This window comes from Puntigrus tetrazona, chromosome 22 (genome assembly GCF_018831695.1).
Source record: "Puntigrus tetrazona isolate hp1 chromosome 22, ASM1883169v1, whole genome shotgun sequence".
Classification (NCBI taxonomy): domain Eukaryota; kingdom Metazoa; phylum Chordata; class Actinopteri; order Cypriniformes; family Cyprinidae; genus Puntigrus; species Puntigrus tetrazona.
The window spans coordinates 10,308,072-10,324,962 of record NC_056720.1 but is presented as its reverse complement, the minus strand read 5'-3'; the positions used below and the strand labels follow the sequence as shown (position 1 = coordinate 10,324,962).

The 16,891-nt window shown below is 37.5% G+C and overlaps 1 protein-coding gene across 2 annotated transcripts in view; it reads left to right on the top strand.

Moving 5' to 3' along the window:
* Positions 1-3,299: 3,299 nt before the first annotated feature.
* The window catches only part of polrmt (polymerase (RNA) mitochondrial (DNA directed)), a 39,642-nt gene continuing 26,050 nt past the window's right edge, over positions 3,300-16,891 (top strand). For both annotated transcript variants that reach the window (XR_006247701.1, XM_043223055.1), the window contains exons 1-8: positions 3,300-3,514; positions 3,886-3,984; positions 4,721-5,565; positions 5,913-6,046; positions 10,766-10,952; positions 14,492-14,641; positions 16,112-16,450; positions 16,534-16,773. Coding sequence is in view for 1 of the 2 variants with exons in the window: in XM_043223055.1 (XP_043078990.1) it covers positions 3,373-3,514; positions 3,886-3,984; positions 4,721-5,565; positions 5,913-6,046; positions 10,766-10,952; positions 14,492-14,641; positions 16,112-16,450; positions 16,534-16,773 (2,136 nt within the window). In the remaining variant the exon portion in view is untranslated. The remainder of the gene's footprint in view (positions 3,515-3,885; positions 3,985-4,720; positions 5,566-5,912; positions 6,047-10,765; positions 10,953-14,491; positions 14,642-16,111; positions 16,451-16,533; positions 16,774-16,891) is intronic.

Genomic DNA, 16,891 nt, shown 5'->3' with positions numbered 1-16,891 from the left:
TTTCTCCCCTACCAACCAAAGTTTATGCACCTCACAAAATTGTATGGCACAGAAAAGTACCCATCACTGTCATGCTGTGTGCTTCTGCAGCTGGTTACAGTCTGAGGAAAAGCTGTAAAAGTGGATGCAGATTTAATTAGGGAAATTTCAGAGGAAAGAATAGTTATTACTTGTCATATTTAAGATAAGGGTTTTGAACAAACCCTTAACTGTAAGTATTAAATTTTGAGCTCATCCTGTTCTGGCAATTCTACAGATGTATAATTATGTACCTCAGATCATAGATAATTCAGGGGAGGTTTTGCTTTTCTAAGTAATAAGATTTGTTTTATGATAGCTGGATTACCTGACTGTATCTAAAGACTTAAAATGAGATGGGCTATTTTGACTTTGACCACAAAGAATTGTCATTTTCAACTGTAAAAATATTTTATAATATTATTTTATCAAAGATATCTATCAACTACCTATCAACTATCTATCAGAAAAACTGTGTATTTAATGTACTGGAAAACAAACAAGCAAAGCAAAAACATATGAAACTTAATCTTGATCGACATGACCTCAGAGAAAAGGTAACTATCTCTAATTCCACACATCGTTGGCCGTCAATAGGCCTCTGCTTAGCTCCCATGATGCCATGCTATGCCGGTTGCACCCTGAGCTGAGAAAATCTGTTCGGCCATGTGGGATGTTCACCGGCGAAAGGAACCTAATCTTTCCCAGCAGGGCTCCCATCAACTCTGGAAGTGTATGAATGGAGATAATATCTCAGTAATGAGGCCTGTTTTGTACCATCAAAGTCCTCCAAAAGGGCCTGAAACCCGACCTCCCTCTTTGCGCCGACGAGCTCCCCCTAATAGCTCCCATTATTAATTGTTTTCTCTCTCCTGCTAACATACGGAGTCTCTTCCAGTCCCTCTCCATCACCCTCCTCCACTGCCAACAAGAACTCGGTCTCCGTTTCACTTCGGACTACCTCAGTTGACATTTATAACTACAGATAAATGCCATCGGCCTAAAAAACCCCAAAGTTTATCCAAGAGTCACTAGCGTAAACAAATAATTTGTCGTAACACATATTCCACGGTCTAGTTAGTTTGCCACTTCCAAATTATTGGCTTATTTTGAAATAACATTGTGGTGAATCACACTATCACACTGCAGTTAGGCAATGTACTATGAAACTCTTATGTCAGACCACAGACTTCCTGCTAGATTCCTCCGACGCAGGTGGCCGAGATAACCAGAGTGCTGTGCGGTCGCCTGCATAAACATCCGTTTCTAATTCAGGATCTGTCCACTGCCGCCGCAACAGAAGATCAATCTACAACAAGCCTGTTTGCATTTCCTGCTTCGTGACCATTGTCCATTGTAGCCGAAATCAGTGATAAGTGAGCAGTCTATCTGATCAACAGCTCCTCAGAGTCTTCGTCCTCTCGGGATAGTTGACAGAGATCTACACGTGATAACATGGACTGTTACCTTTTAAAGAAAAAAGATTGCGGATATGATCGGATAACTTTCATTGTTAGCGATAATCAAATAGAGATGCGTCTCAGATGTGGGAGATATTTATTACCAATTTTAGGAACTCAAACAAATCTTCCTTCAATTGCCATTTTTTCATATTTTAAGCATTGAATTATTAGTATTGACAGGTGCTGAGAGTTTTTCCTAAATGTGTTGCATGAGGGTATGCTAACGCTCTCGGTGTGGTTGTAAAATACACCTAGCATTGGTATGTTTAGCGGACTAAATTAAGAGCGAGAATTTTGCCCTTTCCAAAATTTTTTACTGTACTTTTTCCAAAACGTCAACTCAGGCCTGCATGAAGCATTGGCTAATCAGGTGAACATTTTAAAAGCAGCTCCTACTTCTCAAAAACAAAGAAACGCACAACTTCATATAGGTATATGCACAGATGTCTGAATATCAGATTCCCAGAGAATGGCAGCCTTGTCCAAGCTGCAGTTATTTTCAGGGTCTTGAATGGCTCTCTTCTCTCCAGTAATGACTGTCACACCAGAGCTTGACATCAAATGGTTCTGTCAGAAAGGTGACCCTGTGAACCGTAGCGACAAACAACGTCTGATCTCCACCTACTAGATATGCACTTGCTTTGATGACTGCCATCGAACTGTTGATATAATTGTGCTGCACTGACTTATTTCAGAATTTAGATGCATTTCAGAGAGCCTAATTAAATTACATTAAATAGCCTAACTGGGGTCAATAACATTTTTTAATGCAGTCATTTGATCAAAAACACATTAAATGGTAACTTATTGCTGTGGTGAGGCCGAATTTTCAGCAGTCCTTTCCGTGTCACACGATAAATGCAAAAATTATTTTAATAAGCACTGAATCAGGGTGCTCGGGAAACATATTTTTATAATCGTACTATAATTTTTAATTTCAATCATCCATTTCCCATTATAATTTCATTTTTTTAAATTTACGATTTATTTATGATGCAAAGCTTTAATTAGTGAGAGGTTCAGTCAGCCAAACACCTAACAGAATTAGGACAACTTTACTGTTCAAATGCCAACACATCCCCGTATGTAATGCATTCAAATATTAACAAAATATTAACCGGGCCCAATTCGCTTAGCCACCCGGAAAATAGCATATTCACCAACAAATATCAAGTTGCATGCATCACAGAACAAAGAAACCCGGCGCATTCAGTCGAAAAGTGAAAAACTGAAAGACGCATTCGTGTACCTCGGTCTGATTTGCGCGGCAAAAAATACCGAGGCGCACGCATCGTGACCTTTGTACTGGATCGCGTGACATTACTTGGCAAAGTTCGCCATCTACTGTACATTTTCTATTTTGAAATCACATATCACATGACATCAAACAAATCGTTTAATGTCTTAAAACCTAAATAAATCGGTCTCTTCGGTTTTTGCGTTTTAAAAATGTACGCACAAACGAAAGCTGTCAAACTTAACCAATAAAACAAAATGCTACTTCAGTACGTCTTTTTGTAATAATAATAAAATAACGAGCGTAAGTGTATTTAGTAAAATAAGAGATTTAACGGGTTAATTTAGGTTGAAGACAACTTTTATAACAATGTTTTTGTTACATTAGCTGACAAAAAAAGTCAGCTTGCCCCCTATTTCCTCCTTGCGTTAAGAACAAATGCTAAAGCTTATATGAAACAAGTGATTACATGCTTGCACGAGATGTACAGTCTATCTGTCAGGTGTTTCATCCGACCACAGGACGAAATTTGGTCGATCTGCTCGTCGCTCCTTGATGTCTAAACTCCTTGTATCGCCTATGAACTAGTCAGGTCTGAACAAAATGGCGGCCTTCTGCACCGGGTAACGCGGTGTTTTAAACTATCATGATAACATGTCTCTTTTGAGGCTCTGTGCCTATTCAGCTGCTTTAACTCGCAGTTTTGCGGTTGACAGAAGCGTTCAGAGATTTCTGAACGGCGATTATTGCCATCTGTGTCTCAGAATACGCGGCACTGGAGAGAGACAACTACAAGGTAACACAACGAGACAGTTTTGCCGTCCTTCAAATCACATTAAGTCTGTCATTTGTTTTGTGTCTGGTATATTTCGGTTTTAGGTTGAAATGTGCACCTTAAAGAAACAAAATCGAGCACTTGCTGTTGTTTACATCGATGAGGTCTCAATGTCAGCGAGGCTTTATGACATTCAGACGTAGTTCAAACACTTACACAATTGTAAAAGCACATTTGTGCTCCTTCTTTGATGAATGTCTAGATCTATTATGCCTGTTTGAATCATTTGTCGTATTAGACTATATATCTAGATTATGATCCAGCAACAAATTACGAACAGTAGAGTTTACCTTTAAACTTTTTAGGTCACCGTGTCATCTGTCATTTTTCAGACAAAACATGGGCTACAATTTACCAAAGACACTATTCAGCCATCCCCAAGAAGCAAGACGGGAAGAAAAGATTCTGGGAACAGTCTCAGCTGTTGGATGGTATGATACATTTCAATTTATAATTGTATATTTGATTTTAATCTTTGACGTTATAAGAGAACAACTGAATTTTTACCCTTTTTTGTTTGTTTGATTGGGGTTTTTTTCGACAAATTGGCTGATTTTTGGTTGGGTAATACTTATTTAGTTTTTCATTTCAAGTCGGCTTTATTTATGCAGCACTTTTCACAAAACAGACTCTTTACAGAAAAAAACACGTTTATATTATCCTTAAATTTCCATGCCCTTTTGTCACTTTTAGCAGATTATATCTGGACAATATTATACAATAATGTAAACATATCGGCAGTTAATATTTGCTATATAGTGTGTATATATATATATATATATATATATATTCTAGGAGTTTATGCATGCAGATGAAGTTGTATCATATCTTATTTTTTAAAGAGTTTCGTCTTACAACATAGCTTACGTTTTTTCCAATGATAATAACAATCACTAATAATCATGTTTTCCTGTACAGGGTCAAAGACAAGATTCAGGCGTCCACAATTAAATGGGAAACACTAATGCTAATGTTAATTACAAAAAAAATACCGATACTTGATAATGCAGTTTAAAAATATTTGTTGATATAAACACTCAAGCAGATGAGATACATATACAACTTAACATAGATGTTCATTTTTAAGTAAAATAAAGTTTACTTTTTTATGGGTGCATAATACCGTCACGTGAACTACTTTTTCTCTTCAACTTTTATTTTTTGCAGTTCTGGAGGCCAGAATCCAACAACTGCAATCCGACGCCGTTGTAGACGTCAAACATTCAAAGGTGCAAATCATCAAAATGCAGCAGAAAGTACAGAAAACATCACCTGGGAATAGTCAAAAGAACTTGCCGCGAGACAAAACAGAAATGCTTAAAAGTGGGCCATCCGCCAAAAAAGGTGCAACTGAAGGTGTCGTGCCTTTCAAAACTCAACCAAGTCGCTGGATGGAGAAACTGAAGCGTGAAAAGTGGATTACTCTCAAAAAACAAACTTCGCATAGAATGCACGACAAGACAGTTGTGGGTAAAAACAGCAAAGAGAGTTCGATGCGTCCTGGTACATCTACGAAGACCGTCGCAACGGGCAAAGTAAGTGAGACAAAAACTAAAGTAGAAGACTCCAAAGGCTCTCCGTCTACCACGATGTCCTCCAAAGCCGGTGCTGTGCAGAAAAGGAAGAAGATGATTTCGAGAGTCTCGGAAAGTTCAGCCGTCAGGTTTCCAGGAGTGCAAAAGATCTCCAGCAGTGAAGTTGGCAGCGTTTCGGAGATGTCTACACAAGAGAAACCTGCGGATAAAGAATGCGACAAGGCAGAGGAGCTCGATGCAGACAACGCCATTGACCAGGAGAGCTTGAGTCCTTCTGAAAAGCTTCTAGAGGATAAGGAGGGAAACCGCTATGGGGATCCTCAGCTCAAAATCCGCTGCTACTTGGAGGCATGTGTTTTCATTGATGACGTAGCTAGAGCTCAGAACTGTCTGCTCTTTCATCACCGGCAATTATCCAGACGAATTAACTTGTCTGTCAGCACCTACAACATCGTGATGAAGATGTGGGCAAAAAAAGTATGTATTAAGCATCTTTCTTTATAAATTATTAGTAAGCCAAAAACTAAATATTTAAAAATATAGTAAACAAATAAATGCAACTGTCAGTGCATCATTATAATGACCCATTTGTAACTCTCTCTTTATATATATATATATATATATATAAGTTGGTCTTTAGTGTCACATGATTTTTGGAGACATTTCTTCTTATTTTAATAGAATAGAATATAAAAGAACAATATTTATTATATATATATATGTGTATATATGTATATATATATGTGTGTGTGTGTGTGTGTATATATATATATATATATATATATATATATATATATATATATATATTTTTTTGTGCTTTGCAGGGTTCCTTTAGTCATATTCGTCGCCTATTCATTCTGATCGATGAAGCCGGTCTGAAACCCAACATTGGGTCTTACTGTGCTGCTCTGGAGTGCGTGGGCCGCATGCCTGAGTGTCAATCGTGGATCATTAAAAGGTAAACACTTCATTCATTAAGGTAAACCTCATTCATGTAGATACCGAGCACTAGTTTACAAGGAGGAGTTTTTTTAGAAAGGGCTTTTAGAACAGTCAGACATGTACAGTTATGTCACAATCATTCAGTATTAGAGTGTTCAAATATTCAATAACAATAGGACTGTCACTGTTGAATAGATTGACAGTTCCAGACTGTGTCTCTAGATGTCAGTGTTGCTGTATGCAGTAATTCATGTGCAACAAAGACTCCTGCATTCTCTTTAGATTCCCTACAAGAACCCAAATGATATCGATAAACATGCAAATTCATAATGATCCTCATATATGCGCTTGCTTTATGAATGCATCCTCCATGAGCTGATCCATTCATCCATAGCACTATAGGATTATTCTGAGCCTGCCTTGACCGCGTCCAAAAATAGAAACTCAAATTGTGGTCATTCATCTAAAGAGCATTAACTCAGTGGACCGCCATTTTCTCTCTGGTCATCTATTTGTTTTGTGTGCCGCTCATCTCCGGGAGGAAGAATTTAGCAGATGAACACCTCCTCACTTGCATTTTCTACAAGGAGCTTCTTGACAGAATGAGGCCAGATCAAAAAAACAGTTATTTTGGTTTGTGTTTTGTCTCACTCAAAAAGTGTTCTTTTACATTGTCACACATATTAAATTGTCATTAGTGCTATCGCTTTTTTAATTTTGTATAGTTAAGTATTTGATTAAACATTTCTTATTTCTAAAATAGATGAGTAGAAATGCATTAAATTGATCAGGAGAAAATGTCTGATTTCTATTTAATTTCTGTTTCTTTTTTTTTTATTATGATTATTTGTCACCAGAATGCTCAAACACATTTTTCACAGAAATATTAAGCTGCACAACTGCTTTTAACATTATTGTTAATACCGTCACAGGAATAAATTACATTTTAAAAAAGCATCAAACAGCTATGTTAAACTTTAAATTATTTTGTATTATTAAAATATAAAATTATATATTATTTAATAATTTAATGAAAAAATACAGAAAAAATAGAAACTATTTTTACTGTATTTTCCATTAAATTATTACATTAAAAGAATGGGATTAAAGCAGACTTAGTATGTTTAAAAGACTAATATATATATATATATATTTTTTTAATATTTAATTACACTAAATTAGTGATAGCACTAATGGCAATATAATATATGTGACAATGTTTAATATATATATTCTATGTGTGTGTGTATATATGTATATGTGTGTGTGGATGTATATACATATATATATGTGTGTGTGTGTATAATACGCACAGTACACCTACATATATAATGTAAACAAATCCTTTATTTCGGATGCGATTAATTGCGATCATTTAACGGCACTAGTATATTTTCATCCGAACTGCTAAGCATCTCAAAATGATGAGATTCACGTTGGTTTTAAATCCACCACACAGTCGTGTCCTTTGTGCTCCTTCTCTATCCGTCTGTTTGTTACCACACTGTAACAGTTTAAAGCGATCTAATTGATTAAATTAGGCTTTTGTGCGTCTATAAAGCTTAATGCAAAGCATCTGCCTTTGATTAGTGCTAAAGGTGACTGCTGAGGCAAATATGGTGCCGCTCAATGACAGCAAAGAGGGACAGGTGCAGGGTGGCTTGAGGCAGCTGGGTGGGTGATCGATCACTGTAAGCTGATGGCAAACACACACTGTTGTGCTGTGGAAGTCTTCTTTCTGCAAACCCCAGAGGAGCCTATTTTTTACCAATCTGTCTCTCTTTGTTCTCCTTGCCACAGTTTCAATTTGTCTTTTAGCTCTCATGCGGCACGGCTGTTGCATCTTTCTCTGCAATCCGAGCTTGGCGTCCTCTTTGGTTTCAAATCACGATCTTTAGGACCGGCTGTTTACATTTTTGTAATAACAGTGTAATCAGTATCCTTTAATGCAAGTATCAACACGATCCTAGGTTGATCCATAGATTGAAACCTGGAAATCTTGGATTCGCAAGGTGCATGTGTCGGAAATCGGTGGCTCAAAAGCTTTCAAACGATTCATTGCAGTTAATCGCATCCAAAAATAAAAGTTTTAGTTTACATAGTGTGTGTAACTAATATATTCTGTGTATATTCTGTAGAGCTGTCAAACGTTTAATCGCAATTTAAAAAAAAAAAAGGTTTTTGTTTGCATAATATGTGTAAAAATATATTTAATTTAATATGTATGGAATATATAGAAATAAACAACCTGTAGATATTATTTAAATATTTAATTTATACACACACACATTATGTACACACATTAAAATGAAAAGTAAACTAAGATAGCCGAATCAGAACATCAATAAATACCAGATTAAAAAATTAATAATAGTGCTGTCAGATGATTAATTGCATCCAAAACAAAAGTGTTTATGTATATATAAATACACAGACACACCCATTATAAATTTTGAAAATATATTTACACACACACACACACACACACACACACACACATATATATATATATATATATATATATATATATATATATATATATATATATATATATATATATATATATATTATTTTTTTTTTTTTTTTTATATTTTCTGTGTATTTATATATACATAATAAATATACACAGTACGCACACATTTATTATGTAAACAATAACTTTTATTTTGGATGCGTGATAAGTGTTAGATTAATGCAAAAATCTGTAAATGAACAGACATATTTATATAGTTGGTCGACATTTAATATCAAACGATTATTAGTACTGATATTTTTGTGCAATTCGAAAATGAATGAAACCTTACCACGTACTGTAAAAACTACACTTTTACACAGACATTCAGAAAAATACAACAAAAGCAGCGCTGTGAACACTCCACAGAAAGCCTCACTCTCACCAGCCTCTATATTTATCAGCTTCTTTTGTCCCCAACAAGAGATCAGCCTTTAAAAGAATGCTCCGGGATTACCCTGATATAGAGTTTTCCGCCTCCCCTAATTGCATTTGCATTAGCTGAGGGTTTAACATTTACAAGAGTATCGAATGCAACCCTCGGGTGGTAATGATGCGATTGTTCCTCTGTCACGCACATGATGGAAAGGGTAAAGGCATGTCTTTCTCAAGGCCTCGCGTTGCCCTCGACGGCTCGATGCGTGCCCACTAGAGGGCACCGATGACGCACCGTCTGTGCGTTTCCCTCCCAAAGAAGCCTGTTGCTTTGGAAACCATCTCTGCATTCTCAGAGGTTTAGGAATAACCCAGTCTGTCCTGCAGCCTCCCGGCGATGTAAAATATCTCAGCCGGTTGCAGACCTTACAGAACAAATGCGCTTAGTCCACCGGTGTGTAGCTCGTATCGTAGCGCCATTGAATTCGTGATTCTGATCGGTTGATAGAATTTCTGAAGCGTGGTTAATGTTGAATAAGTCGTTCCAGGTTTGTTGAATTCAATACAGTTCTGTATTTTTTCGGTCTTTCTTAGCTGGAAATAGGAGCTTGGGCTGTTACTTAAAAACACGCGCCTTTAGGTCATCTAAGATGAGTTGGTTGATCTTGATCAGAACGGATTTGGAGAAATGTAGCATTACATCAATTGTTCACCACTGAACCGTCTTAGAGTGAATGGGTGCCGTCAGAGTGGGAGTCCAAGTTAGCATCTCGTTAAACAAAATGCTGAGGGTCTGGGATAAAAATCTGTCTTCCTTTAACTTTAAAACTTCTGGCTAAAATACGAGCCTGCAATCATTAAAGTTGTTTAGTGAAAATGTTGTCTCAGATGCCCGAATCAGAAGAGACATATGCGCAGATCTAACACTGTTTACAAGCGAAAACGCTTCTGAAGAAATGTATTTGTGGATATGAGAGGACAACAGATGATGGGATTTTTTTTTTTTTACTGGAGGAAGCGTTTACATAATAAATGTGTGCATACTTTGTATATTTATTATGTATATATATATATATATATATATATATATATATATATATATATATATATAAGTACAAATACATGCATGTACATATTTAAGACAATATGTTATGTTTACATATTAAAGGGTTAGGGTTATTCCGACGGCACCCGTTCACTGCAGAGAAACACGTGTAATGCTACGTTTCCACAAATTGGTTCTGATGAGGAAACAAACGCCTCTACATCTCAGATGGCCAGAAAGTCAGTAAATTATTTTGGTGTTCTGCCGTCAATTATTCCTTCGTTTTTTTTCTCTATCTGGCACAGACTCTCATTCTCTCTTCCAGAGTGCTGCGATTTGTATTCCGTTCACGACAGGAACATAGCTCTACATCAACAGCGAGCCGTCCAGCTGCGTGGGGCTCTGACTTTATTCACACTTTTTCTGTTCGAATAAACACAGCCTTGTAATTCTTGGACGTATGGCATTGGCCTATCTGACACCCGCTACCAGAGGGAGCAGAGCGTTCTGTTCGTAGGCGCTCCGTGTCAATGCAAATATTAGATATTCCACTCCGACACCCCGCCAGTCTCGGCTCTGTGAGCCCAGGTGCTGCGGTCGTGGAGGTTTTCTCATTATAAGGCCTTTCCCATCCACCTTTGCATTCGTTTTTTTTACAAAAGCAAATGGCTTCACCTGGGAATTCAGTCCAGTGAACTTAAGACCATATTTATGTGCTATTAGAACACCTTAGCTTCAAATACGTGGTATTGTGATATATATATGTATATATAATGTAATCGCCTCTTTTCTGCTCCACGCAGGTGTCTGCAGCAGATGGAGGTGGACGGTCTGTCCGTGGATGACGTGTTCAGACAGTGCGTGTTTAAAAAGGATGAAAGAGAAATGGTTCTGAGGGCCGTCCGCTTGGTGCATCCCAAATACCAACCCAGCGTATCCAAAGATCAGCCCGTCTGTTCCCTGCCGCTGGTGAAGCAGTATTATGCTGAGGTACCATCACATTATGTTGCATTATATTTGATCCTGGAGCACAAAACCTTTCATAAGTCACTCGAGTATGTTTGTGGCGTATGAGTCAAAAAGTAAAGATCGTGTTCTATGAAGTTACTTTGTAAAGTTTTCGATTCGTTTTCAATTAGTATTATGCTTTGCTAAGAATTCATATGGATGGATTTAAAGGCCATTTTCGGTAATTGATTTTTTTTTTTTTCGCTCAAATTCTAGATATTCAGATAGTTGTATCTCGGCCGAATATTGTATTATCCTAACAAATGGAACTCAATCAAACGGAAAGTTTATTTAATTAGCTTTTATTCAGATAATCGCAATTCCAAAAATGTACCCATGTGACTGGTTTTGTGGTCCATGGTCACATATCACCCTTCAAAAAAAAAGCAATTTTTTCTTTTTAAATATATATTATTTTCAACATGCCTGAATTTATTTGATCAAAATTTAGTTTAGAAAACAGTGGTGTTGTGTAATTTTATGAGATAATAACATTTTTAGTATTCCGTGTCACATAATTCTCATAATTCATATTCATTGTAATATGCTGTTTAAGAAACATTTAATGTTATTATCAATGTTGAAAACAGTTTTACTTAAAAAGTTAGAATAAAATTAATTGATAAATACTTTAAACTTTAGACTAGTTTAAATACATGTTTTTATTTTATGGTTCTTTACATGTTATATATCATATTTCTACTTTTTATAAATATATTTACTTTATTGTTAAGATTTACTTTATTGTTAAGATTTTTCAATATATAGATGTACATTTTTGCATTAAATCTCCATTGTGAATTGTTAGTGAACTGGTTGTATCTCGGGTTAATTGCACTGCTAAATTAGATCTGAATAGGAGGTTAGTACCATAAAGCAGGTGGTGCTTTTCATAAAACTATATACCTGTCTTCTCTGTCAGCGTTAAAAGACCTGCCTGAACTTGTCTTGTGTGTCAAAATGACAAGTTTCACTACCATGTCAGCTGTCATCTGCTATATAATTCCTTCAAACAGAGGTGCCCGCTCTATTTTTGGGCACACTGGGGGGGTGTTATTGGGCCAGTCTGCCCCACAACCAATTCCCCGCCATCCCCTCTTTTTCCCCAACTGATTCATTACCGCAGGTGCACACGAGCCCATTTGTAACCCACACCCCGCTGCCTAACACCTTGAATGGAAACTTTCCTGGAAAGTATAGAAGAACTGGGTCATGCGAAGGTCTGAGATGAAAATGCTGCAACTCGCAGCACAAAGCAGTGAAAAAAACCTCAGTTTGCCCAACAGGCTACATCTGTTTTTAAGCGTGTTGCCGGCAGAAGTTCTCTTTGTTTGGTTTTGCTTGGCTTTTTTTGTGATTTGCTTTGTTTTATTGTGTTGTGTTTGTTTGTTATTTGTTTTGTTGTTATTTTTTCGAATTATTTTAATATTTATTTCTTTTGTCGTTTATGACCGTTGTCCTGATAAAAGCGGAAAAAAAACTGCAATCTCACCAAACTGTGTGATATTCATAACGTTAATATCATATTGTAAATATTGACAACGTTAACAAAAAATTCCCACAGCTAAAATGATGGTTAAATATACTTTTTGCAGGTTTTCTGGGGTGTTGACATTCGTTTTTTTTTTTTATTAGTTTATTTTTATATTATTTTAATAGTTTATTGTAATTAACATTATGGTCTTAATCCATATGATCATCGTAGCGCTATTTAATGATTGACAGTGGTGACGAGTGACACATTTCAATTCATGAACATGATCAGATTAGTTTACTGCAAGAAAATATTCTAACGGGAATTTCTCCTTGAGAAGAAAAAAAAGAGAACGCCGTCCCCATCAAAAGTCACGGTAACACTTTAGATTAGGGAACGCTTATTCGCTACAAACACCTAATTTGCTGCTTATTGATGGTTACGTTTAACCAGCAAAGATTCATCAAGGCAATTAACTGGCCATCACTGAGCATTAAGTGACCAAATACTGCCAGTTCTTCCCATTAATTTCTTTTTACGATTCTCAAAATATATTTCGACTCAAGTCATGTTGTGTGCACTGGGTTTAGATCATTCGAGATGTTGCCTCATTGCCATAAAAGGCGTTTCTGCCCTTCCCGATGCATCTTTTCTTCGCGCGGCCTCACTAAATGCATTGAAGACGAGACACATTCCTAACACAGAGGTCACCACACGTGCTTCTCCCTGTCAGGGTTGTGGCCGTGTGGAAATATGGGCCTCTGCCGAGCCGTACACAACACTGCATCTTATGTTCTGCCTGGCCGGGCTGTAGTAGTCATCACCGTGGGCATGATTTATCCCTCCACAACCTTTGTGCTTGCTTTGGCCTGCGTCCATGCGATCTCTATTGAGGACAGATTTAGCAGCCGCTCTCTCTCCTCGCGAGTCTGAACGCTCTGGTTGACCTGTTCTGTCCCAGCCCTTCCATGATGTGTTTGCCGATAATTCCCAGATGTCCGCGCAGGCCGCCAATGCCTCCCTTTCGAATAATAAATGACTGCACATGTCAACGCACAGCCCACATTAACACGATCTCCGCACCACTTAGCAAGCTGTTGCTGTAATATATGGCGTATTTACAGTTCGCGTTTTATGCAGCCGCACATTTGGCTGCCGGCCAGACCCGCGCGAGTGGGGACTGTTCAGTCTCATTGGATTTTAATTGGCCGTACGCGGAAGCTACGAGACCGAATAAATACATTTGACATTTGACATTCGCATGGTTATTTTAGCTTAGCTTGTTTTCTCGGTTCTTTTAAACGTATAAGTGCACTTATACGTAATGATGTTTGGTTGTTTAATTGGGCCGTAAAGTGCAGTGGCTTCTTTCGATCGGGTCTCATAACAAAGTGTGCAGCCTGTGAAAGGTTGTAGTAAATAGTCTCCATAATTGGCAGTCAAATGAACAATCTTTTTTTTGTGTGTGTGTGTGCTTGTACTAATGAGATTTAAACCCTCTCAGCCTTCATATCCAGTTATAAGGAGCCAGTAATATTAAACTTGGAGCCTCCGGCGATGAGAGATTCTCAGAGCTCATTATTTAGCATCTCGTCTTGAGCTCTCTTATGATTTTGTACACACAAAACAGCCTGGTCTTTCTAGGATGTTAAAATATTGTGCAATTATTTAATAATAGGATTGTTGGATTTGAAGGTAAGGATGATATTTAGTATGTTGACATCAAAGCTGTCAGTTTACGACGTTGATTTAGTGCAGTTAATGTAAAATATCATGCATCGGAATGTCAGCAGTTATGAATTACGCCAGTACAGTTGTTACAAATTAAAAATGTTATAACTTTATGCAATCAGTTACTGTTACTGTTAAAAGTAGAACTGCCAGTTTAATTAACTGTCACTTTAGGACGATTTAAAAAATGTTATTTTAGAAGTTTAAATACTAATGAAATAGTTACTAATAAATAAAAAATTCAATAAAATAAAAGATAATATAGATTCTGTTTTAAGTAGCAAAGTACATTTGTTTCTCATCTTGTGTGTTTCAGAGGGAAGGCGCCGTTTATCCTAAACTGGACTTTAGCCTGAAAGAACTGCGCGACCGCTTCAGTCTTCAGCTGGGTATGGAGAAGGCCACTGCCATCACCATTGACTCCGTGGAGGCCTTAAAACCAGTCACCCAAAATATGGCCAAAATGGTATGAAACCACAATCTGTCTGATTTGATTTGAAAAACAAATAATAATAATAATAATAATAATAAATTAACATTGTTGCATTTATAGCATTTATACACATGACCATTCATTTAGAACAAGGCTGTAATATATAGCTGTTTTTTGTTAATTTGAATAGAACACATGTTTTCTCTTATTCCGTAACGATTAAACTTTCTCCTAGTTGGAAACAATTTTTTTTTTCTTTATAAGGAATATTAGTTTTTACTTGATTGATTTGGCGTTGAGGGCAGCATAGGTAAAAAACGTGGCACAGCTTACCCCACTTTCCCTTACTCCAAATTATTTATGTTCGTTTATGGGCCAAAATTAATATTGCTGTGACTGGTTTCTCTGAAAGAAGCACAGCGGGAATCCCCAAACACAGCAAACTACCATAAAGAGGACTTTTAAATTCGCATACCCACGTGTGGGCGATTTTTTTTTTTTTTTTTTTTTTTTTTTTTTTTTTTTTTTTTCTTTCTTTCAATAGTTAACACGCTATATTTTTTTAGGATGCCGATTTGCACCTAAGCTATGATCCACTGGCTAAAAGCAGACATTTTTGCAAGTTTCCAGCTCATGCATTGAAAGTAGCCATATTCCCACAATCCAGGTTCTTTTTAAACTGGCATTTGCTCCACTGTCTGTGTTCCCTCACGAGAAAGGTCCCCCGCGGTCCCGCAACATTTGCGCTAGGGTTTAATGGAATAGAAATGCATTGTAATGTGTCTCCACCGGCCCTGCGAGAGAGTCACCTTTCCATCGGAGGGTCAGCATAACTGATCCGTGTCCTCCGTCTGCTCCGTCGGTCTGCAGGAAACCAGAAAAGCATCGCGATAAAGAGTTGACCCACTTTCGGCAGGGCAACACTGACTGCCCACCGAACCCGATTTGTGTCGTGCATAAAATTCACATCTGCATTTATATGAGATTTTTTTTTTTAAGCCACAGGCTGCTTGAGAGGAGAATGTGATGTAACTTAAAGGCCACAAATGGGCGCTGAGTGAATCTCATGAACACCGTCCAGAAATGTCACATTTCACCCTGAAATCCAAAGGGGAAAAAAATATATAATTTGAAGCCTGTAATGAAATGATAATGAAGCCTATTTTAGGAGCATCAAGACACTTTATTTTCATGACAATTATGCACATCCTCTGCCCGAAATTCTCAGTATGTTACTGTAATGGGCGGAAGTAGTGTATTATATCAGGGATTCCCAAACTTTTTTTATCAGCTAAGCTCCTAAAATATGTACTGAGTGCCCATGAGATTAAGTTAATATTTCCGTATTTATATTTTGTTGCATGATCATATTCTACATCCCTAATTCTACCTAAACTATTAAAAAACCGCACATTAGGAATTTGAGTCATATTTAATGGTTTGTTAATAGTGAGAATTGGACTTTAAAATAAAGTGTGACCAAATGCTTTTCTATTTTTATAGAGAGAATTACTAGCAACACAACACAAGCACTGGGAGAAAGCTCTCCTCCAGGCGTTGAAGGAAAAGAAACGGATATTATCCAGCAATGGCCAGAAGTCCTGGAGTACTTGCATATACCCATACCTGTGTATCCTGGATGATCAGGATTATGTGAACATCATGCTTCAGGGTTTAGATAAACTCTCACCCAGCGGTGAATCTTTGCTTATCATGGCGGAGGAAATGGGAAACCGTGTCTACAATCTGTACTCTATCCGGCAGAAGAGCCACAGTCAGATGGTCGAGAAGCTTGAGAGTATCTACAACTCGTATTCTGAGCTCCTGGCGAATGACAGTGAGGTACAAGCTTTGGTTGATCAGATTTGACACCTTCAGTTTCAAAAATGTTTAAATTTTTTGTATTACCTCCTGTTTCATCACAGACCAATGGCATGCTGCCCCGGGAGTATTGGGTGAGTCTTGAGATGCAGAACTGCAGCGGTCCTTCTCTTTTAAATGACGACACCGCTTGGCCGATGGTTCTGATGGTGCAGCTGGGCAGCTTCCTGGTTGACCTGATGGTTCATGAGCTCAAAATTTGGAACAACATTCTCAGCCACACTCAAGAGAAGCAGCTCATCCCTGTCCTGTACCACATGTACACGTTCCGCAGCAATCGCAAGGTAAGAGATGTAGACCAGCTAGTCTCGAAGGGCCTTATCATAAACCTGGCGCAGTGCGGTGCTAGGCACAACGCAGTTTTTTGATAGTTTTGGTCTGATGCAATTATTATTTTATTAT